The sequence below is a fragment of the Lonchura striata genome, chromosome 20 (assembly GCF_050655825.1).
Source record: "Lonchura striata isolate lonStrDom1 chromosome 20, ASM5065582v1, whole genome shotgun sequence".
Lineage (NCBI taxonomy): Eukaryota > Metazoa > Chordata > Aves > Passeriformes > Estrildidae > Lonchura > Lonchura striata.
Genome location: NC_140722.1, coordinates 9851375 through 9875344, shown reverse-complemented (window position 1 = coordinate 9875344; position 23970 = coordinate 9851375). Strand labels below are relative to the sequence as shown.

Here is a 23970-nt window from a genome sequence, read left to right as displayed (position 1 = left end):
AGCCTTCCAGCCCACCCTCTGCCCCCACAGAGTACAATGCTGCTGGTTGTGCTTCCCATCCCTAGGTCACACTTTGGGAGCTGTCAGAGCTCACTGGAGAAATCTGGAGTTCTGCAGAACAACATGAATTTTCCAGAAAGCTGGAGTTAGGCCAAAAATTCCTTCCAGATGATTTAATTTATTGATTTTAATTGATTTGGCACCATTCTCTCTTCATGTTGTCATCTCCCCCTGCTTCTGGCAGATTCATGTGAGCATTTGTGTTCTTCAGCAGAGCACCCCCAGCCATGGACCTTTCCAAGGTGTTTCCTTTCCAAGCAGCAGGGGTGTTTTTTACCTGGCCTGCTCCTCCTTCTGGGCTTGTTCTTCGTGTTTCACAGATAACTGATTCATGAGGAGCCTTCAGATTCAGTTGAGATTGTGATGGCTCCCAGCTCGGCTGAAATGTTGGGAATGGGATGGGCCAGAGCATCCCCTTGGGCCCAGCAGAAATCCATGGCTGTGAGAGGAGACACACCTCCTTGGAGCCTGATAAATCTTAGTGGGATCATCTGTTTCCCCTCATCCAAAGATGGAAAATTCCCCATCTGAGAAATACTCCAGGAAGATGCAAACAATTAGCAAAATGCCTTATCTTATGCTCTGCTGAACTGAAGGCTGGGGTGGGGAGAAAGACAGAGCTGGAGTATCCATGGTGCCAGCAGGTTTTTACTCAGAGATTGGATTTCACATAAAGCCATGAAATAATTGTAGCCCACAGGGGATCTCGTGATGGAATGGAATTAAGCAATCACCTGCAATTCTTGGAGACTTAAGCTAGATAAAAGGAAGCACTGGGCTGGGGCAGAGATGGAATGGAGCTGACAGCCTGCAGAGAGCAGTGCTTGGGTTAGCACATGCTTCCTGACAGCTTTAACCCCTTCTTTGCAGAGGTGCAGCTACACACCACTCCATTTCGAGGTGCTGAGAGGCGTTATCCTTGGCCCCATGGTTTTCACAGGAAGCTGACATGTGCCAGACTGGCAGATGGTCCATTCCACCATCCAGACAAGGCCCTGCACAGCAGATTTGATCTTTATCTTAAAACTGAAGCAGGTTTTCCTCCTTACAATTGCTTCTCTCGGTATCAAACGTCTCCCCTGCAGGCTCCCAGTTTCAGTGTGACACACCTGCCATGGTTGATATCGTCCTGCTCGTGGATGGCTCCTGGAGCATTGGCCGCAACAATTTCAAGCTCATTAAGGAGTTCCTGAGCAATTTGATTTCCCCGTTCAGTATTGCAGAAGACAAGATAAGAGTAGGTAGGACATGCTCCTGTTTCCTGACCTTGGGATGTTGATGTTTGAAGGGATCTTGGTCTCCTGTCCCCGTGGTTGTGTGCTCCTCCTGGGATGTGTTATTTCTTTAGGATGGGGTCTCTGAGCTGCTCCTGGGAGCTTTTCCCATCTGGCAGCAAGCTCTGGCCCCTAGTGGCTGTGAGAAATACCTGCACAGTGAACAGCAGCGCTGGCTTTGGGCAGCCCTGGGTCGGGTGGTGATGCTGAGGTACTTTTGGGATTTGCTGCCATCTCTGAGGAGGTGCTCAGCCACCAATGCACTGAGTGCAGCGGCAATTGTGAGTTCAGCAGGGAATGTGGCTGCTTCCAGCTCTGAGTGATGCTGACAGCCAGGCTGTACATGAAATAGGATGGGGTAAATCCTTCTCAGCCCTTGCAGCTGATTGTTTGACCTGGATTAACCCTGACACCTTATCAAATACCTGTGATCATCATGACAGGGGTGTGTACCCCTGTACCACGTGGGGTCTGAGGCATTGCTTTGCTGCCAGCATGGCAGGACTGTAGAATCACAGAATTGTGGAATATTCTGACTTGGGAGGGACCCACAAGGATCATTAAATTCTGGCCCTGCACAGAACACCCCAAAGATCCCACCCTGTGCCTGAGAGCATTATCCAAACATTCCTTGAGCTCTTTGAGGCCTGGAACTGTGACCACTGCCCTGGAGAACGTGTTCAGCGCCCCACCACCCTCTGGGGGAAGAACCTTTGCCAGATATCCAGCCTAAACCTCCCCTGACTCAACTCCACGCTAGAGAACCATGCAGAGAAGTGGAGGTAGAAGCCCCATCTGCTCACCCCCAGTCCCTATCATTATTTTGGGTCATCTTCCCTGCCACTCCTGCCACCAGAGTGGGCCTCCTGAGCTCACCTGGGCTGGCTCGATGCCCACAGCTCCTGTGTTCCTCAGGGCTGTCCCAGTACAGCAGTGACCCCCGCACGGAGTGGGAGCTCAGCGCTTACTCCACCAGGGAACAGCTGCTGGAGGCCGTGAGGAATCTGCGCTACAAGGGTGGCAACACCTTTACAGGTAACTCCACCTGGCAGGGCTCTAAGCAGCCACCGTGGGGGAAGCTTTCCCATGGGTAATGTGCTCTGTGGGCACTGTGGCCACTGGGGAGCAGAGAGAACAGTAAAGGCAGGGGGTTTTTTTGTAAGGCTGTGGCACAACCTCCATCTCTGCCTCCTCCCCAGGTCTAGCACTGACCCACGTCCTGGAGCAGAATCTGAAACCAGATGCTGGTGCCCGGCTGGAGGCTGAGAAGTTGGTAATCCTCCTGACTGATGGGAAATCCCAGGATGATGCTAACCTGGCTGCTCAGACCTTGAAAAACCTGGGCATAGAGATATTTGCCATTGGTAAGATCACAGCCATTGATGAGTTGTAGGAAAAAGCCAACCTATTTTTGGTCATCTTCAAATTGAAGGTTATGTTCCCTCAACTTTGACAGAAGCATCCTGAGGCTGTCGAACTGAGGTAGTGGGTGAGACCTCATTACAATTTGGCTCAGATGAAAATTAACTCATTTATTCAGCCCAGGCAGTGTCTTCAAAGGGTATTTTCTTTTTGGAGAAAGTATTCACATGAGAGATTTCACACCTTCCATCTAATGAACTTTGGGAGCCTCAGGGACCACTGCCATGAAAACAATATTCTTAGCTGTGGGATAAGGCAAGAGAACGCTGTATTGGGGATGGCAGGAGACCTCCTGTATAATTACTGCCTCTCACAACTTCCCATTTCTCTAAATAACAACATTATCTGCTTTTCACTGTCTGCCAGAAACACCAGACACAGAATGGCCTTGAGGAGCACACGAGGTCTGCTGGAGACTGATACACGAGCAATAATGTTACATAAAAAATCCCCTAAAATTACAATCTCCAAAAGTTTAAGTGCTAATTTATGTTGGGAATATGTAAGTGGGGGTTTATTGCACAGGGTTATGCAGATAAGTGGCTTTTATGGAGGGAAGAGAGTTGCTGAGCCTCCTTGAACATTGTTAGGGAACCTTGAACTTAGTTCTGGGAAGAAAAATGAGTTGTATTGTGGAGTTTGGTCAGCAGAGAGTTAATGAGGATGGGGATGGAGGATGCTGTGTGATGGAGAAGGTCTGTTATATAAAAGGGCTGCTTTTTGCTGATCCCTGACTTTGTTGAAATGCAATGTGATGTTCTGACGAACAACAGGCTCTCAGTGGGGAGCGCTGGCACCTCATAAATATAAAATGGTTGTTTGTTCATTCAGTCCCTCATCTGTTTATGCCAGCTGCCTCTTGGGTTGAAAACTATCTACCTTTCTGACAGCAAAGCCTGCAAGTGGTGAGGAGGCAGGAAAGCAGAAGGAAGATTCCCCAGGCTGTCTCCAGGCCACTGAAGGCTGAAAGCTCTTCCAGGCTGGGCTGAGGTGGTTGTTGCAGGAATGTTGCTGCAGGAAATACACCACTGTGCCCATGGGGTGGTGGGGAGGCTGTGTTTGGAGAGCAGGGCGGTGGTGAGCCCATCTGGAGGTTTCTCAGGCCGGTTCTCTGGCGGCAGGGGTGAAGAACGCGGACGAGGCGGAGCTGCGGCAGGTGGCCTCGGAGCCGCTGGAGCTCAGCGTCTACAACGTGCTGGACTTCCCCCTGCTCAGCTCCCTGGTGGGCAAACTCACACGGGTCCTGTGCACCAGGATCAAGGAGAGGAGCCACAAGGAAACCACAGGTGAAGTGGGGCCTTCCTTCCTGCTGCTCATCATCCTTCCTCTTGGAGGACAAAATCACCTAATGACAGCAATTACCATTATAGGGAAAAGGGGCTTCCCTTCGCTCTTCCTTCATCAGAGGTGTGATAAATGTGTTGTATCCATCTCCTTTTCTGAGTTTCTTCCAACGAAAATGAGGCAGCAAAAGTAGAACTAATATGAAAATATACTAGGGAAAGAGTATGGGGTAAATGTGGAGGTAGGATGAGGAGATGACAAAACATCTATGCACTTTTTTTTTTCTCCACTAAACTTTAAATTATGGATTTCCAAGGTATTTTCAAGTTGAAATCAAGCAGCCATTTCTTTCCTTTGCTGAGGAACAGATTGCATGATGAAGAGTGTGAAGAGCCACTAAGATGTTAGCTTAGATCCTCAGGAGAAATATCATGTACATATTTCTATCTCTTTTTGCTCTAAGATTGACCTAAGCAGAATAGGAACATCTGAATTTCAAACATAATTTTATTTTAATGCTCTGGACATTCATGTAAATAAATTCATTTATTCTTACTGATTTGTATTTGACATAAATAGATATTTTACAAAGGTAAAGGTTAGGCTGAAGAAAAATTAGCTCCTTCAAAAAGAAACCAAAGTAATTTTTGCTTGGTAATTTTGGCAATTTTTTGTGATTGAGGAATGCAGGCTTGTGCTGAAGAATTATTTGCAGCACCCAGAAAAATACACAGCCTTCTCTTTATGGAGTATTTATGTTCTCTGTACACCCAGTTTTAAAATATTTATTTCAGAGCAGTCTGGAAGAGTTTCTATACTCTATACGGAAGGAGACTGCGATTTGATTTGAAAAATGTCACTCATATTTATGAGCTGGAAAATATGTTTGGCACGAGAAGTGTGAATGTAAGAAAATAACTCTGTTTTTAATTTCCTAGGCAGCGCTGTGAAAGACACTCCTGTGAACACAGGTCCCCAGCTCAGCCCAAGTGACCTGAAAATATCTGCTGTGACCTCCAAGAGCATGCACTTGGCCTGGAGCCCTCCTCTGAGACCACCAAAGAAATACCGGGTTGTGTATTATCCATCCAAGGGTGGGACCCCCAAAGAGGTGAGAGACCTTTCCCTGGACACCTGGGACTGCCACAGCTTCCAGATGGTGGCTGGGAATTTAAGTAGGCTTGGGTGGACAAAAAGAGGGTGGGAGCGGGACATCAGTTAAGCCAGAGATGAAATTAAATTTACAATGAGTGTAAATGTGATGAGGTAATAAGTTGACAAGATAGAAGATGTTGATTTTTCTCTTAGCCAGTGTTATCCCCTCCCTAAATCATGTGTTTTGACTCAAAGAAGACACTCGGGTACAGAGATCTGTCCAAGGATACTCATCTGTGATGGATACGATTTTAAAAAGCAAATCCAAGTTGTGGATGAATTTCCATTGATTTCACTGAGACCATGACTAGAATTTTGTGCTCAAGTGTGCAAACACAAATCCCAGGCTTAGAGGAGACAAATCCTTTCTGCCTCTCACCTCTCTGTTTTGGAGAGATTTTAGCTAAGCACAAAGCACAGAAGGCAACTGGACTTCATGTTTCTGGGCACAGATGTGGCACGGAGGAGCCACGCCTGGCCACTTCAGCCATTCCATTGCTGAAGAGCAGCAGCACCTCGCTGCCCTGACAGCCCTGCCTTGTCCTTGCAGGTGGTTCTAGAGGGAGCAGTGTCCTCCCTGCAGCTGTCCAACCTCACCTCGCACACGGAGTACCTGGTGTCGGTGATCCCCGTGTACGACAGCGCCGCGGGCGACGCGCTGAGAGGCGTCACCTCCACACGTAGGTCGTGAGTAGAGACATCTGTGCTCGTGGCTGGTGGTGGCTGCTCTGACCACCTCTGTAGGGAGCGCTGGGCTCCAGGACGGTTTGGGTGAATGGAGACGAGAGATCTCTGAAGGCTGCTCTTGGGGTATAAGGTCTATTAGTGATGGAGAAAGGTCCTGCTTTGAGCTGCCAGATGCAGCACGTGGCAAGGCTTGAGGGGATGGGGGAGTGGAGAGACAAGAGGATGCTCTAGGAGAGGGTGGAGGTCCTATGAGGGGGAAGATCCAAGAGAGGGGACGTTCCAAGAGGAGGGGAAGTTCCAAGAGAGCGTTTGGCCCCTCGGAGCCCCCTTATCAGGGGGCTTCAAGATGGGCTGGAACAAGACTTGGGCCAATGGGGTTACAGACACTTGATGTTTTAGGGGAGGGTTACAGGTGCAGGGTGAACCATACATTTTGGGGGTTGAAATGGAGCAGTCCATTTGACTTTTGGACTTATCTGTAGGCAAGGGTATTGTCCAGCCATTATGGAGGATTGTTTTCATCCTGGATGTATTATTATGAATAATTATATTTATCCATCCTTCCCAACACATCTCAGCCTTGTGCATTTCCCAGCTCAAGATCAGCCTGCCTACAGCTCTCTTTATCTTGGAGATGCTCAGAACTCAACCAGAAAAGACCTTGAGCAACCTGTTCTTTGAGCAGCTGGCTGGGCCAGAGACCTCCAGGGGCCCTTTCCACTTATGTAGAATAGTTTCTATACTCCTATAGAATATATAGAATATATAGAATATATTCTATACTCCTACTGTTAGCGTTCTGGAACACACATAATCACAGGATATGATAATATGTAGGTGCTTTTATTAAGAGCTCTGGGAGTCAGGGGTCCAGACCCAAATCTGACTCTGACATGGCTTTTGAGCTGAACATATTTTATATTCTATCATTATATAACTTACATATTAACTATTAAATTTATATTGTTCTATTGTATACATTGGCATGAGTTTCTCATGATCTTTCTTAGGTCCCTGACCACAGTTTCTCATGATTATTCTTATGATTAAACAGTAATTATATTTAATTACTAAACAATCATCACATCTAACAATTATATAATTTATCATGTACTAGCTACACAGGTGCAGTTCTAGCCAGTACAAGTTCTTCATGTTCTTAGGGTGTTTATTTTTCCAGGGCCTACTAAGCTTATTTTTCCTTTTAACCCTAAATCCCCATGATTTTAAAACTCTTTTACTATCACTATAATAGGAATTATCCTTCCCTATAGAGTATAGAAACTGTTCCAGACTGCTCTGAAATAAATGTGATAGTAACACACCCTGCTAGCAATATATTGCAGCTCTACTTCTCTGTAGCATAGAGACTGTGGTAAACACGGGGTAAGTGCCCACCAGCTTGCAGTAGCTGTTGTAAAGCCTGGTGTCCCCTGGGTTTTGGGTTGTTTCAGACCTCATACACTGAAGGTACCTTTGTGCCTTATTTTTCTCTTTAGTGCCTTTGTCTCCCCCTCGCTCCCTGCGTGTCTCTGAGCTGAGCCACAACAGTCTGAGGCTGAGCTGGAAAGCAGCCCAGGGAGCCACACACTACCTGGTGCTCTGCTCTGCAGCCCCCGATGGAGCAGAGGACTACACAACAGAGGTAGAGTTTGTGACAATAGTGATAACATTGTTTTTTCTCTGTCTGGGCTGAGTTCAGTGCTAGCTCTAAGCTTTGGCAATTGATATCATATGGTCAAAAAAAACCCCAAAAATGTATCAGAATTATTGCCAGAAACAGCTTTCATAAAATGTTTTTTTTCATGGTTTGTCTCAAAATGATTTCTAACTGCAAGTGCAAGGGTTTCATGTGGGAAATTAAGTCAAGGGAGAAATCTGGGGGCCCTGGAAACCAAGGCACTGAACTCACATCTGTGCAGCCCCAAGTGTAATCAGTGTATCCTTGAGGCTATACATAAACATCTTGACTGTGTGCATCTTTAAATGTTAATTGAAAATGTGTTAGGGTGGATTTTGCTGACATCTGAAAGTAGACTTACAATACTGCAGATGAATAAAACAATGCTTGATGAATGGAAAAACCTTAGAAACATCTAAGAACCCTTTGTTGTGCATTTTAATGACTTATCTGGAGTACCTGTAGGCTGAGGATATGAATTTAAAAAAAAACAAAGTGAGTGGGGAGGAACATTTATTGCCTCTTTGACTAAGATTCCCCCTTTGAATGCACAGCAATAGCGACAGGATGGTTTTCAAACCAGAACAATTAATACTCTGCTTTTGTGGGAGTCCAGGCCTTCTCTCTGGCTGCCCTGGCAGGTCTGGGACCCTGGCAGGGGTCAGGAACCCCCCTGGACAGAGCCCCCAGAGACACTGGCTGTGATCTCTGCCCATGGAAAAGAGTTTTCAATCTTACAGGATGGATTACAAGCTCTGAGTGTTTGATATAAGTAATAATTAAGTGTGGCATGGGTGCAAAATTAAAATTTTAGGGTTCTAGATTAGGGGTTCAAAGGGGACAAGATGGAGGAAATTGGGTGTGCCTTGTCCTTTTTCTCCTTCTTCATGCCCTCCATGTCTCACTGTGGTGTTGGCATTTTTCTGTTGGTTCAGGCTGGGGACACACTGTCCAACGTAGGTGACAGATATTGTCACGTTATTGTAAATCCAGCCCAGGGAGTTTCTGGTATTTAATGTTTGTAACATCCCACTGAGGGCAGAGCCCCACACGCTGCCCTGCAGGACAGAGCTGGGCAGGGCAGCAGAACATGTGAGAGATAAACAGAATAAACAACCTGGAAACCAGCACAGACCAATTATGCTTCTGCTTTGGCTGCGGGGCTGACAGAGACTTTCTACAATCTGGAATCATCAATACCTCAGATCCCGACATGCTTTCAGGGCATAGTCATGGGATTTTTTATAAGATCCAGAACACCTGAAGCAACACCAACATTCAAATTGGCATTTCAGCATAGGAAAACATTTCCACAGCTACCTGACCTACTCCCTGCAAGAGCGCAATGCTCCAGACCTATGGGATGCCTGCAAAACCGTCATTAAAATGTTCCCATCTTCTTATAAGCTGTGCTGCGATGGGTGCAGGCTCCTGGATGCGCTGTGCGGCTGGCAGGGACCGGAGCTGCGCCGGCAGCAGATGGCAGCAGCCGGGCTCTCCGCGGCTCCGGCACAGCGCTGCTGCCGGAGCATCCCGGGCTGCGAGGAAAGCGGGATCCTTCCCAGGCTGGGAGGAAAGCGGGATCCTTCCCAGGCTGCGAGGAAAGCGGGATCCTTCCCAGGCTGCGAGGAAAGCGAGATCGCAGCTCCTGAATGCCCCCGATCCCAGGCAGAGCAGCAGCAGCAGCGCTTTGGTGCGAGAGCTCTGCAGAGCAGGGTTAGGAGGAGGCATCCCCAAGAGGTTTGGTGCCAGGCAGGCAGAGCACCTGCCCAGGTGGGGGAGGACGAGGGGAGCCATCATCGAGCTCTGCAGTGTCCTCATGAGGGGAAGGGAAGGGCAGCTCCCATCTCTGTGACCAGGGACACTGGAGCTGTGCCAGGGCAGCTTTAGGGGGGATATTAGGGAAGGGTTCCGTGCCCACGGGATGGTCACAGCAGCAGGGTGACAGAGGTCATTTGTACAACACTCTCAGGCACATGGTGGGGTTCTTGGGGTTTTCCTGTTCAGGAACAGGATTTGGACTCTGCTGATCTGAGTCACTTCCAGCTTGGGAGATTCTGTGATATTCTGATTCTAAGACCATTCTAGATTGGAGGTGTCCCCTCGGTGTAACCAAAAGGTCCTTGGTCTGTGTCTCTGTCAGGTCCTGCTGTCTTAAACACATTGAGAGGATCCCTAGAGCTGAAGGGTACCCTAAACCCCCTCTCTGTTGGCAGGTGAAGGTGACCCAGCCCGAGGTGCTGCTGGAGGGGCTGTCCCCCAGCACTGGGTACTCCGTGGCAGTGTATGCCATGTATGGGGAAGATGCCAGTGACCCAGCCAGCATCCAGGAAACCACCTGTAAGTGCTGCTGCTGCTTCCTGAGCTGTTATTAAACACTCAGGAAAGGAGAGAGGTGTTCAGTGAGGTGTTTCCCATATTGTGCATGTGGCTTGCACACTGCCTCTTTTCTGCTGGATCTGAACAGAATATTGCTCCCCAAGGGGATCTCTAGCTGCAGGGTAAGCTGTGAAAAAGGAGTGGTGTTCCCCTGGTAATAAAGGACCTGTGAAAGAGGGGTTCCTTGAAGTCTTTGTTGTCTAGGGGGGAAAAGGTGATCATCTGGCTGTTTCCTCACCTAAATCTACAGCAGCCCTTTATAACGTCCCAGATGTGCATGTAGTAGTTGATGCCTCAGGTTTTTAGCTTTTATATTTTCCAGATTCTGTTCTGCTTTAGTGTGTAGGTCTCAGCTGCATATTAGGAGACAGTAAGCTCTCTTCAGAGTAGCTAGACAAAGCAATTCCCTCTCTAGCTGAGGACCAAAGAAAAATGATTCAAATCTCAGGCCCAAGAGCATAAACGATGGACTGAAGAGAGAAAAACAAGGATGGGACTTCATAAGCTAAACCTATAATTGGACAATTATCTCCAATATGTAAATGGAGCAGAACTTATAAAAGTGAGAGACTCCATGACTGGTCATGCATTCTGGGACCATTTTTGTTCATCTTGGGCGCAGCCCTGGCTGGGTTCTTGTTCTGCCCAAGGTGGATCCACGGAGGAGATCCTTTTAATAAATCCCTACTTTATTCTTTAACTCCATCTAGTCTCTGTTCTAGGTCTGCCTTCACAAGGCACCATAGTGAATAAAGGGAATATTTTCCTGCATAATGAACGAGCCTCTTAGTTCAAGGCGGGATCATCTAAGAGCAGCAGGAGGCAGCGGGTGGCATTTCCTCTGTGCCAGCCTGGGTAGGCTGGCAGTGCTGTCACTAACTGTTGTTGCAGTGGCCTTGAGTCCCCCCAGGTACCTGAGCTTCTCGGAGCTGAGCCATGCATCCGTGAGGGTCAGCTGGGAGCCCGCAGCCCCGGCCGTGCGCGCCCACCACGTCACCTATGCCTCTGGCAGAGGGGGCAATGCTGGGCAGGTGAGTCCTCAAGGGCTGGGGGGAAGAAAACAAACCTGGGGAGCTGGATAACACCCTGTTCTCCTTCAGCTGCGTGGCTCAGGGAGGGCCTGTGTGCTGGCAGAGTTTTAACTCTGAAATGGGTGCTTTTGCTGCAGTTATCACCACATGGCACCCTCTGTGCAGCTGTACCCTCTAGAATGGTTTGGGTTGGAAGGGATATCCATAGCCATCTAGTCCAACTCCCCTGCACTGAGAAGGGACATCTTCATCTGCATCAGGTTGCTCAGATCCCCATCCAATCTGGCCTTGAATGTTTCCAGGGATGGGGCATCACCACCTCTCTGGGTAACCTGTGCCAGTGTTTTACCAGCTTTGTTCTAAAAGCCTTCCTATACCTCATCTAAATCTACCTCTTTTAGTTTAAAGCCAGGACCTCTTGTCTTATAGCATCAGGCCTTGCTAAAATGTCTGTTCCCATCTTTCCTGTAAACTCTCTTTAAATACTGAAAGGCAGCAATAAAATGTGTCTTTTTCTTCAGGCTGAACAAGCCAGGTGTCTCAGCCTGTCTCTTACAGTACTCACACAACTCCCCCACTGCAGGTGGAAGTTCCTGGCACTGCAACATCCACTGTCCTGAGACCTCTGTCCTCCCTCACGCAATACTTCATCAGTGTTAGGTCTACTTATGATGAAGGGGACTCCTTTCCAATTACTGGCAATGTCACCACCTGTAAGTAAGGAACAGAAATACTTCTGGCCTCAGTAAGAGGTGACAAAGTTGGTTTGTGTGTCTCTGAACCCGGATGTTTTGCAGACTGGCCCCAGCAGCTCATGGCCAAAGCTCTTGCACAGAGCACAGATGGCTGCTGTTCTCTGTGTGTGGAATATGTCCAACTGTGTTATGCTCAAAATGAGGTGGAAGGGATAAAGAAAAGAAGCAAATGAAGGGAATCATGATGTATCACTAACCCCTGCATCCTTGAGAGCCCTCCTAGCCTTCTTCCCTTTACAAAACCGATGTGATATGTGTGCACTCCATAAACCAGATAACCTGTCTTAATTAGGGCTTTAAAAATAATTTACCCCTGTCTGTCCTGATGACTGTTGTCATATGGGTCTGAAGAAGCGACAGACAGGCTGGTCTCAGACATCTGCTTGGTTGATGTTTTGCTCCCCAGCCATCTGTTCCCCACCTTGGCTGTGACAGGGTGCTGCTGTCAGAGCCTTCAGCTCCTGTTCCTTGTGCACCCCTCAGTGAAGGTCCCCCCTCCTCGTGCTCTGAAGGTCACCGAGCTCTCTGGGAACAGCCTCCGCCTGCAGTGGGAAGCTGTCGCTGCCTCGGATGTGGTTGTCTATCAGATCAAGTGGAGCACAGCCAGTGGAGAGAAGCCTCAGGAGGTATGAGCCTGCACACAGCTCTGGGCAGGCTGGGCTGGCTCTGAGCTCACCTGCTGGAGTAGCAGAGAGCTGTGCAAAAATATTCAGGGAAGTGCACTCCAGCAATTGAACAGTTCAGCAGGATCCCTCCTGGGTCTGGCTTTCAGTGCAGCGGTCACCTTGGGGGCTGGAAGCAGGAGGGACAGCAGGGCAGAGTCCTACAGGCTCTGGGAAGATTGCAGAAGTGTTCTGGGAAACCTCAAGGATGAAATTTAATAGGGACAAGCAGAAAGTATTAAGCTTAGGCAGGAATAATTAACCATAGGTATACAGGATGTAGAACAAATAGCTAAGAAGCAATTCAGTAGAAAAAGATCTGGGGTTGCAGAGGATCACCAGTCCCCAATGTCAAGATATTGTGGATAAGAAAAAGAAAATACTCAAGTGTTTATAGCTGCAGGTATTGCCTCTACGAAGGTGAAGCATTTTCTTTTCTCCTCAGTGCTAGGAAGCACTGATACTTTCGGGATACTGCTCTTTGGGAAGGATGAGGTCCAAGTTGCTTAAGAATCAGGGTGACATCAAGTAAGGAGCAAACAGAGGAGAATGACAAGAGACAGAGCTGGTGCAGGTGTGGCAGGGATGGAGAAGGTGCCCTCTTCCATCTGAAGCCCCTATTTTCAGTATGAGATCAAACAGCAGTTTAAATCTAGGCTTAATACCCAAGTCTTTCCTGCAATGAGTGAGACCAAACACGTTCTATTTGGGCTAGAACAGAGGGGTACTGGGGCTTCTGTCCCCAGCTCCCCTAGAAGGGACTCTGCTGCAGGCAGGCACTGCCTTGTGCCAGAGCTCTGTGCTGTGGTGCTGCAGGAGCTGCTCATCATCACCGGGCTGCCATGCACAGGCATCTGCTCTGCATTATTCACAGCTGGGATTTTGCCTTTGCCTGCACGTGTGCAACCCCAAACAAACCAGCTGGTTTTTGTTAGGAAACCCCAAACAAACACCGACTGGTGCTAACTCATGCCTAGGGACAATCTGTGGCCGGGCACCTGGGTGGCATGAACCCGCCTGGGGGTGCCTGGCAGTGGGGCTGACTCTCTCCTCTCCTCCTGCAGCTCTCCCTGGCTGGAAATGTGGCCACAGCCATCCTGCCCGGCCTGCAGAAGAACACTGACTACAAAATCTCCATCTGGGCCTACTACAAAGATGGGGCTCGGAGTGACACCGTTTCTGTTCACCACAGGACCAGTAAGTGCCCAGGGATGGCAAACAGGGCATGGGATCCCTCACACCTGCAGCTCAGGCTGGCCACCTCCAGCTCTGAAAACACAACCCCAAATGTCTGAAAAAAGCTAGAGATATTTAGGCTTTCTGTCTGAAAATGTTTTCAATCTGTCCTGAGAATGAGGGGCTGGACAATCACAGCAGGCTGGTGCACAGATGATAACCCCTGGGTTCCGTGTAAAATACATTTCACAGAATCACACAGAATCACAGAATAATGAGGTTGGAAGAGACCTCTAAGATCATCAAGTCCAACCTATGCCCTAACACCACAACTAGACCATAGCACCAAGTGCCAAGTCCAGTCTTTTTTTAAACATATCCAGAGATGGTGATTCCACCACCTCCCTAGGAAGAAAATTCCAGTATTTTATTATTCTTTCCGTGAAAAAAAAATTCCTAATTTCCTGATGTAGCTTGAGACTGTGTCCTCTTGTTTCATCCCTCCCCTGCCTCAGTGTAGTGCATGGATGGAAATGAATTCTGAGGGTGTCCAGCTGAACATGTCCCTGTGCTGCCTAAGGAATGGTTCTTGTTAATAAAACATTGCCTGAAGGGAGGGTGAGGATTTCTTGAGCTCTGTCATTGCTGAGGGTATTTACACATTTGGGAGGCAATCCTGCAGACACACTCTGCCTTGGAAGAATTGTCTAAATCTGGCTTTGGACAGGCAGGATATGAGGTTAAGAAGTGGCACTCCACAGGTCCTGGTAATTAATATTGCCTGTAAAATGGCTTTGCTGGGAGTGAATGGAGCACTTCAACACCAGCAGTCCTCCCTCCCCTCTCAGATCTCATCCTGCTATGCAGAATAAACTCATTTAGGCTGATGTTGAGCTGATGAAGCTTGAAGTAAATGGTAATCTTGGAATAAGAAGCTCAGATTTTATTAATAATAAATAATAAAACCATTTTTTTATAGGACGCTACCTCAGACAAGTACCTTGGCACTCCATACTGACAAAAGAAAAAAGAAAAGCAAGTATCCTACTGATATATGATGACAAGAGGACAATTAGAGCTGTTTGGAGGCTGTAGGAAAATTAATTACTATGTTTTAAGCTATGAATTATGAAGTGTCAGAGGAGCTCTCTCAGCCCAACAAAATGACACGTGGTGGTGCCCTTCTAGGCACATTTGCACAATCCAGTCCTTGCTGCTGCTGGCACCCCAGCAGGGCAGGGAAAGCAATTTGATTTCTGCTTGTCAGCTGCTGTCCTTGTGCAGGAGCCTTGGGAATTGTCAGCCTCTGCCTTCTGCATGAAGAAAATAGAATTCTCCAGAAAGCCAGGTGTGCAGCTGGGCAGCCAGCACAGGGCTCAGTGCCTGGGTGCTGCTGGTCCCTTTGCAGGAGACTCAGGACACTGCCACACTCCTCCCAGCCAGTATTTACACATGAAATCAATGGTTTTGATGCTAATTCTTTTCTAGTGTTTAAAGTAAGAAGTGCCCACAGAGGAGAAGCGGCACAGAAGGGGAGGCTGGGGATTTCCAGAGCTGCTCTGGGGCAGGTCAGGGGAAACCTGGGAATGCCAGAAAATTGCTGAAGGCTTGAGCAACAAGTGGATGGGATGATGAGGCACTAGGCAGGACTCTGGAAACTCCTGGGACATGGTTCTATTTCAAATCTGCAGTGTTTCAGGCAGAAGCTGCCACCCTGTACTGTGCCTGGTCAGGATGTCCAGTGGTGTTAGTCTGCCATCAGAGCTGGTGGAGAACAACTCATTCAGACACAGCATGGAAATCTCTGATGTTATCTGAAAACCCACACCTTTTGGTCTGATTTTTGAGCCCTTTCCCCCTTAATTTTCATAATGAAATGGATTTCTGAGGGCTGACACAGTGAGAAAAGCTCCCTGGGTCTCAGGATGGCAGATTTTGGGTTGCCAGGTGTGAAGAGCATTGATCAGGCTGTGCTGAACAACACCAAAAGTGTGTGCTAGAGGAGGTTGTGGGAGGGAGCAAGTGCTTTCTTTTGCTTTCATCATGGGTTTTCTTTTTTTCCTCTCTTGGCAACATCCCTTTTTGTAAGGATGGGTCAAGTCATGAAGTTTCTCTTAAAAATGTCTTGGTAGAATTTCCAAGAAATGCTGAAGTTTAAGGGCAAAGACTGAAGTGAAACTCAGCAGGAACAGGTAACACAAGATCCTCTCCCTGTCCTTCAGCCTCCCTGGAATACTTTCTTGTTTGAAGGTCAAGGGAAAAAATTGCCAGGTCTCTTTGCCTATGGTTCTGTGAAATGGAGCTGAGTACTGCCCCTGGGGTGAGGGAAAAACACCAGGTTCATTTTATTCAGGGCCAGAAGTGCCTCTTGTCTCACCTGAAACACCCATTTTGAGACCAAATGTGTTACATTCATGGGACCCTGCAGACACCAATCCCTCACAAAAATACAGGTCACCAGAAACATCATCCTCCTATAAAAACCAGCAACATTCATCACTGTGATGTATCATTTGGAAGGACTGGGATGAGGCCACTCATCTTTCTGGTAGGAGAAAAAGTTGTTTCAAAGTTATGGTTTGAGATTTGTTATTTTATGAACTCAAAAACAGTGAGTAACTTCAGCTGTAAAAGAAAATTTGGAGACATCAATATGGTACAGGTCCCTTCTTGTCTTGGAGATATTGGATTTTTTAAAATTCTTTGTTTTGACTAGAGGAAAGAAAAAAGTTTGGGATTATTTTCAGTAACCCAGTTAGCAAACTTCTCCCTGCAGACTTTCCAAGAGGCAGAGCAGAAACAAAAGCATGCTGATGTATTTCCCACAGACAACAAAATTGTCAAAATGTGCTGCTTACCCACAGTTCTGATGTTTCTTTTATTCCCTGTTCTGTTTAGACTGAATTCTCATTTGAGTTGAGCTCTCCTTTCAGTCTGTTTTATAAATTGTCAAGTGTAGCAAAGTCCTTATCCTTGACCAAAGGCTTTCACAGGGATCACTTGTCATACTAATAAACAACCTTGGTGGTACTTCAAACACAAACCTTCCCAGCAAGCCCAGGGAGTGCAGATGATGCTTTCCTGAAGGAATCTGCTGGGACGTGGAGGTGTTGCTGAATGGTGATTATTGGAAAATGCTGGAAGGGGTGGCTTTGGTCCTGCTGAGAATCAGACAAGGACCTTCTTTTGTACTGAGGGAGAGTTCTTTCATCCAGGCTGGGGAAAAAGAACCTGAGCAAAAGAAAAGAGTCCCTTGATAATCCTGAAGGACAAGGAGAGAGCAGTTTGGATGGGAAATGATGCTGAAACAGGGCTGAGCCACCCTGGTTGGCTTTGCACTGAAATATTTTACAAAGTGCTTGTGTGCCCTGCTCCTCCAGCTAAGCTGTGGGGAAATCTCTTTTTCCAGCTGCTCAGTGAGCTCTTCCTAGCAGAGTGTGCATGGCAAATAAAAGAGATTGAAATGTGGGCATGAAGCTTCAACCCATGGCAGGAAAACTCATGGCTTTAGTTAATATATAATAATCATTGCAGGTGAGCATTTGGATGGAGTGGGGCCCGGGGTTTTATTCTTATTTGAGTATTTGTGTGCCTGTGATTCTGGTTAGACCTGAGAGCATGCAGGGATTGCTCCTGGAGGAGCAGAGGCTGAAGAGGCAAACAAAGACACAGATGCTGGCAGAGATGCTTCTATCCTCCAGGGCAGCTTCAGAAGGTGGCCTGTCCCCTGTCAGATCCATGCCATCAAACTCTGCCAGGCCTGAGGGCTTTCCAGAATAAACCTGACTCTAAAGACTTCCCCTAAATCTCCCTTTAAAGTGATATAAGCATTCTCCCCTTACCTCAGGTGAAGGAAATAGCCAGTGCAGGCAGCAAAGATACATCACTGACTAATAAAAATGCTGCTGAAGTGACTTTATTCTTGTTTTCTTCTCTGCTTTACCTCGTGGTGGTGCACAGCAACACCTCCAGCCTGATTCAGCTGCTGCAATCTCAGCTCTGCCTAAGTAAAAGTAAGCTCATTTTATAAACAAAAGGGAAGGAGGATCAATGAAGATGCAAATGATCTTCACTCAACCTGTGCTTTGAGGTCACCCCAGGCTTTGCTGGGTGGGCAGAACATCCTTACAGGAAAAGTGCAGAATACAAACTTTAGTGAGTTTCTTTGACTGTCTTTAGGGCTCACCCATCATTTTTAGTGTCTTCTGAATAAATTCATCTTTTTCTCTGCCCAGAACTTCTGTGTCTTCACACCAGCATGAGTTCAAGGACAGACACATGACTTTATGCTTGGAAACAAGCCCCAGGACCAGATGACCCCATGTTCTTGAGCCTCTTTTTGACCTGATTTCGCCTCCTCTGCCTTTTCCTTCCTCCCTCTCAACCTCTGCTCAGAGAAATCCCTCCAGCATAAGAGCCTCTGTCATCAGATCCAGTTTGCTGCACAGCAGGACCCCAGGGAAAGAAATGCATTTATGTAATTAAAAATTGCTCAGCTATGGTCTCTGGCAAAGCCTTTTCTGGTTGTCTGGCTCAGCCCATCACCTGTTTGGAATCCATCCAGCCATCCTAGGACAGGGCCAGAGAAGATGGGGTAGCTCAGGCACCGTGTGTGACCCATTCCAGGGCTGTGGGTGTTGATGTCAGAAGCTCTAGACAGAACTCTGGTGTGCTGGATGCTCTGGGCATTTTGGTTGTTTTTGGTTTTTTTTTTTTTTTTTTTTAGAGTAATTTTAGAACAGAAAAAGCTGAAAAATATTAGAAAAGATGATGGATTAGCTCTGATGTGTGATCCAGGTTTCATTGCCAGTAAAGCTGTTTGTCCAGCTTGATGAAATTCAGTTCCAGTTCAAGCAGCCGTGGTGTTTGTTCATGATGTGTACAATGGGTCTCTTTGCCTTGTGCTTCCAGGACTTTTTCACCTCTGCAAGAATTTTTCCCATGTCCTAGGCTTGGAATTGCTGAATGTTTGAGTTGTGGTGTGTTGTAGCTGGGCAATCCCCAATCCTCCATAATTTTTTCCTCTCTTGCCTGGGTGCTTGTGGCTTCCCTGAGTGCTGGTTACCTGCACAGCAGAGAGCTGAGGTGTTCAGAAATGGGCCTGGAAGCAAAAGCAGAGATTTCTCCCTGCTTTTTGTGTGCTCACCTGCCATCCCTGTCACAGATTCCCGGAGCCCACCCACCAACCTCTTCATCGACTCTGAGAGCCCCAGCAGCCTCCAGGTGCACTGGACCCCTCCTGACGGCCGAGTTCAGCACTACAAAATCACCTACAGCCCTGTTGCTGATGCTGCTGCCCAGCAAACTGTGAGTGGCCAGCTCCTTTGTGGGGACAGACACTGGGCCAGAGGCCCATGGGGACACTATGACCAGAGGAGCTCTGCTCATTCCAGTCAGGATTAGGATATCGGGGCTCAAAACCAAATCTCTCCTTGCTGATGTGTTGCTTTGTAAACAGACCTCCAAGGCTCTTTTGTAATTAAGATATTTTTCTCCATCAAAGCCACTAATAACACGGCTTTCTCTACTCCCTGATCTGGGGAGGGAATTCTTGGAAGGCAGTGGGGTGGGGGATAAGCCCCTCTGGCTTATGGAGGTTAAATATAATTCTTTTAAAAGAATCCCTACTTAAACAGCCTGATAATCCTGTTACAAAGCACTTCTGCTGCATTTCCGTGGGGAATAGCGGGGTCTTTATATGGGAAAATGCTTTTCCTCTGGCCATTGCTAGTGCAACAGCAACACACAGCCTGACCTCGTGGGCTGAGCCGAGCAGGAATGCTGCTCTGGGCTGTGGGTGAGAGCTGGAATGAGAACCCCAAACACTGGGAACTTTTCTTCCCCCATTGCAGATCATGGCTCCTGGCAAAAGCAGCAGTGTGACCCTGCAGTCCCTGCTGCCTGACCGAGCCTACAGGGTGACCATTTCTGCCATCCACTACACAGGAGAGAGCCAGAGCAGCTCCACGACGGGCCGGACAGGTACAGGGCTCCTCCTTCTGTCACCTCCAGGCCACCTCTGATGGGACAATAACAGCCTCACTTGCACTTGGCTCTGCCTGGATCCAGGGTTTTGCTCAGCAATAGAATATGAGCCTTAAAAACTGAAAATCCTGCCCCAATTTCTGTACTCCTGCGAGTTATTGACAATTCTGGGATGAGTGGGGAAGGCTGGTGGCCCTTTGGGTTTCCAGCCTGGCATCACAGTCTTGAATAACAGAGCTCAGGCATGGACTCAAGTTGGGCCAGGGGAGGTTCAGGTCAGATATTAGGAAATATTTCTTCACTTAAAGAGTGGTTAGTTGTTGGAAAATGCTCCCCAGGGAAGTGGTGGAGTCACCCTCCCTGGAAGTGTTAGAAACCGAGCAGATGTGGCCCTTTCTGATGTGGCTGAGTGGGTGTGGTGGGTTTTGGTCAAAGGCTGGACTTGATGGTCTTTCAGGTCTTTTCCAACTTTCTGATTCTATGATTGGTTTCTCTTTCAGCTCCAGTGCTGTCTAAATTCCCTTCCATCCGAGGATTCATCCCACCTAAAGCAGAGGGTAAATCATCTCCACAGCCCTGCTTTGCTCTTGGTTTGTAATTCAGGAGCAAATAGCACAGTGTGGGCTCTGCAGAGCAGCAGGAGGCTCCATCAGCTCTTGACAGGTGCCCTTGGGGACAGCCCAGGGACAAGCAGAAACCACAGAACTTCTTAACACCAGGCTCAGTAAAGAGACCAATTGTATTTTAGAGGATTTCTGCACAACTTGACCAAAATGTAGTGCAGGGAAGTGTGACATGTTTTAAATTAACATTCCCTGTAAAGTCCCTTATTAAATTTAATGAGCATATGCTCACATAGCTGATAGAAAGCAAGCTATGAAATGGATTAGTGAGAAATGTTGAATTAATGGGGTTATAAAAAGTTTTTAATAAGTAAATATCACAATGCAGATATTGTGGCACTGCTCGCTTTTCCTGACTATTTGAAACTGTTCCAAGCAAAATATCAGTTTTAAATTTTATTGAGTGAAGTCAAGATTGAAGAATGAGGCAGCTTAGATGTAAAAAAAATTAGTTTATAGCCAACAAAGGACAAAGCAGATTCAGTTTTCAAGTGTTATTGAGGTGTTCAGATCACACTGGAAAAGTCTTTTGAACTTTCAAGCAGAAAACAACCTCTCAAAAGGCAGATGAGTCACCTTGTAGAATTTAATATAGCTGTTTGGCTATGATAACTGAAAAGACAATGGAAGAAATACTGAATTCTTTATGTTTTATAAAGTACTTTTTTTTTTTGAAGAAGGAGATAAAATATGTAACAATGCTGGGAAAACAGTTGGATGTGCAATAATAACCCAAATATTGATATATAACCAAATTATTGAGAGAAATGATCTGATGTTGAAGGAGTGAGTGTTCATTGAACAGTGAATAACTGCATTGGACTGGGATTTGGAGAGAAAAACAAAAACCAAAGGAAATAACAAGACAGCAGGAATCTTAGACTGGAAAGTCTAGGGGAAAATCTTCAAAGCAGAAGTGAAACTGCCAGTGCCAGGATCCTTGCCCTGACTCTGAGAGGCTTCTCACAAGCTGAGCATTGCCTGATCAAAGAGCAGTGGGCAATCCCAGTGCTGCCAGCTGGGAACCAGGGGAGAATTGCCAGGGATGTAAGCAAGAGGGACTCTGGGGCCTGGGCCAGGGTCAGAATGAGCTCACTGACTCCCAAACAAAGTCAGATACCTGGAAAATGGGCAAGTTTACAGCTTTCTTGGGATCATTTCTTTTTTGCTTTGCATTCACCATGCTTCAGTTCTGACAGAGCTGGAGAGGGACTTGTACAAGGGTGTGGAGTGACAGAAAAAGGGGGGATGGCTTTACACTGACAAAGAGCAGGTTTGGATTAGATGTTAGGAAGAAATTCTTCCCTGTGAGGATGGTGACAGCACTGGCACAGGGAGCCCAGAGAATCTGTGGCTGCCCCTGGATCCCTGGAAGTGTCCAAGACCAGGTTGGATGGAGCTTGAAGCAACTTGGGATAGTATAAGGTGTCCCTGACCATGGCAGGGGGTGGAACAAGTTGAATTTAAGGTGCCTTCCAACCCAAACCATTCTCTAAGATTTAGAAAAGTTGGTTTCTGGAAGGAGAAGGGAAAGCAATGTATAGGCTGAAGATCCTGCATGCAAGGGCTGGTCAGGTTCAGCATAGCAAGGCTCAAGTTTCAGAAACTGAGTTTTTAATGGATTTCCATAGATCACTTCAATAGTTTACACCCAATTATACAGGAATTATGGTACATAAAAAATTAAGCATCTGTTGGAACAACAGAGGTCACAGCACCTTGTAAATCTTTGTGGTTTAAATCCTGGCTTTAGTGGTCCCCTGGCTATCAGAGTCATAGGTTTGGGTGCCCTTTCTTCACCTGAGAAATGGCATTGAAACTCTTACAGGCCTGGAAATCTCATATATTTTGGGCAAGTAAGTCACCTCCTTTAAATGTTTTATGCATTTTACAAAAGCTTGGCTGCTGCTGAGGTAAGAAATGGCATTGATGGAAGAAAGGCAAGGCCATGCTGAAACCTCAGTACAATGACCTCTTAGATTCCATTATCCTGATGACCGAGAAATCTCCTTGTGAAACAGCCCATCCTGCTGAGTGTCCTTGATTTTCAGGGACATTTCTCATTTTGTGTCAAGCATTCCCTTTGTCCAGCTCCATCTGGCATCCATGGCCTGGGATTTACGTGGCAGCAGATGATTGAAAATAGCATTCATGAGCTGTTTGCTAAAACATCCCTTCACCTGAGCCTTTAAACAGAGTGCTCACAGCCCTGGTGCCTCGTGTTTCAGCTTCACATCCCCATCTCTTCTCTGGTCTTGCTTTTTATCCTGTGGCATCTCAGAGGATTCATCAAGAGGATTTCTGAAAGACAAACTGCAAAAATTTTTAAAACTCTCCGTGTTTTCAGAAAGAAATCAAAAGCCAGACTCTCAAATTGAGATACATTTTTTTGCTGTGTGTATTTTTAATTGCAGGTACAAAATTTGAAACTGCATGTATTTTTATTTTACCACACTACTAATGCACTGTTAAAAGAAAAAGAAATGTTTGATGTCTATTAAAAAAAACCAACTTGCCAAAATGATGCTCTCTTGTATTGCATATCATCAGGTACCTGCTGAGTTAGTCAAAAGAAAGTGATCGTGGAGATGTTTGATGATGAAAGACACTATTTTTATTTTGGTGATAGGCAAGGCAGGAAACAACTTTTATGTTTGCATAAAAATCAATTCTCTCCTGCTCTCTCTCTCTCTCTCTATATATATATAAACAAGGTTAAAGTCCAAGCTCTGAATTAAGCTGCGGGATATTATAAGTTTTGCTATGTTTTTGCTTTGCTCTGTTTAAAGGAACTGTGTTCATTTTGCTTCCATAATCCCCTACTGTCTTTTTTTTCCCTCTAATATTTTTCTCCTTTTATTCTTTCACAGCCTGCCCCACCATCACCTCCACGGAAGGTTCCATAAGAGGTACAGTAGCAGATCCAAGCCCTGGTGCTGCTGGGCTGTGACTGAAAACACTGCCTGGTCTTGTTTTGGAGACATATGCAAGAGCTGAGTGTGGGGAAAGTGTCCCAAGGAAAAGGGGAGAAGTGTGAGAACCAAAAGTGGAACTTCTCTTTTATCAGGTAGAAGAATATTTTGCAGTACCTGAGTTGTGCTCTGCTGCTCCACCAGCTCCTGCTCTTGGCTGTTTGTGCCTAACACCAGGATTTTCACCAGCCTTAAGGAGGTGAAGCTGCAAACAGTCCTTGAATTCCAAGAGGATTTGAATTCCTAACTCCCAAAGGCTCCTCAGATTATCAAACTCCAAACCTCTCAGTCTGTCCCTGGGATCTCCTGTGCATCCTCCAGAGGAGGTCTTGCTGCCCGAGGAGCTCTCTGCGCTCAGGCTGCATGGATTTTGCTGGGGCAGGAATTTCTCCTTCCACCTGTCTGTGCCATGAGAGCTGATTCTGCTGTTGGGTCTGTTGCAAGTGTTTCTTTCTGTGAAAGCAGTAAATTCTGCTTAGAAAGGAGTATCACCTCCTTCCCAGAGGGTTCTGAGTTACAGGTGAGCTGAGGGACTGGCTGCAGTTCTCAGGTCTGGTTACTCCATGGCTGAGCCACTTCACCTTGCCCAAGGCCAGGTTGGATGTGGCCCTGAGCAAACTGATCTTGCAGGTAACATCCCTGCCCATGGAACTAGATGATCTTTAAGGTCCCTTCCAACTCAAGCTGTTCTATGATTCCATGACTCTATGAGAATAATGGGATTATATTTCAATATGTTTTTAATTGTGACTCAAGCCTTCTCTTCCTGTGCATTTTAAAGGAAGCCTCAGTATCAGAAGCTCCATACCAGAGATAAATGGCCC

The 23970-nt window shown here is 46.8% G+C and overlaps 1 protein-coding gene across 2 annotated transcripts in view; it reads left to right on the top strand.

Annotated features, from left to right (window-relative positions):
- Positions 1 to 23970, top strand: part of COL20A1 (collagen type XX alpha 1 chain) — a 53211-nt gene that overhangs the window by 9924 nt on the left and 19317 nt on the right. For both annotated transcript variants that reach the window (XM_085558222.1, XM_085558223.1), the window contains 16 exons: positions 1146 to 1301; positions 2250 to 2369; positions 2534 to 2698; positions 3878 to 4042; positions 4979 to 5151; positions 5746 to 5875; positions 7382 to 7527; positions 9780 to 9903; positions 10834 to 10973; positions 11557 to 11686; positions 12212 to 12354; positions 13455 to 13587; positions 18731 to 18873; positions 19419 to 19548; positions 20052 to 20108; positions 23045 to 23083. In XM_085558222.1, the coding sequence (XP_085414348.1) occupies positions 1146 to 1301; positions 2250 to 2369; positions 2534 to 2698; positions 3878 to 4042; positions 4979 to 5151; positions 5746 to 5875; positions 7382 to 7527; positions 9780 to 9903; positions 10834 to 10973; positions 11557 to 11686; positions 12212 to 12354; positions 13455 to 13587; positions 18731 to 18873; positions 19419 to 19548; positions 20052 to 20108; positions 23045 to 23083 (2094 nt within the window). The remainder of the gene's footprint in view (positions 1 to 1145; positions 1302 to 2249; positions 2370 to 2533; positions 2699 to 3877; positions 4043 to 4978; positions 5152 to 5745; positions 5876 to 7381; positions 7528 to 9779; positions 9904 to 10833; positions 10974 to 11556; positions 11687 to 12211; positions 12355 to 13454; positions 13588 to 18730; positions 18874 to 19418; positions 19549 to 20051; positions 20109 to 23044; positions 23084 to 23970) is intronic.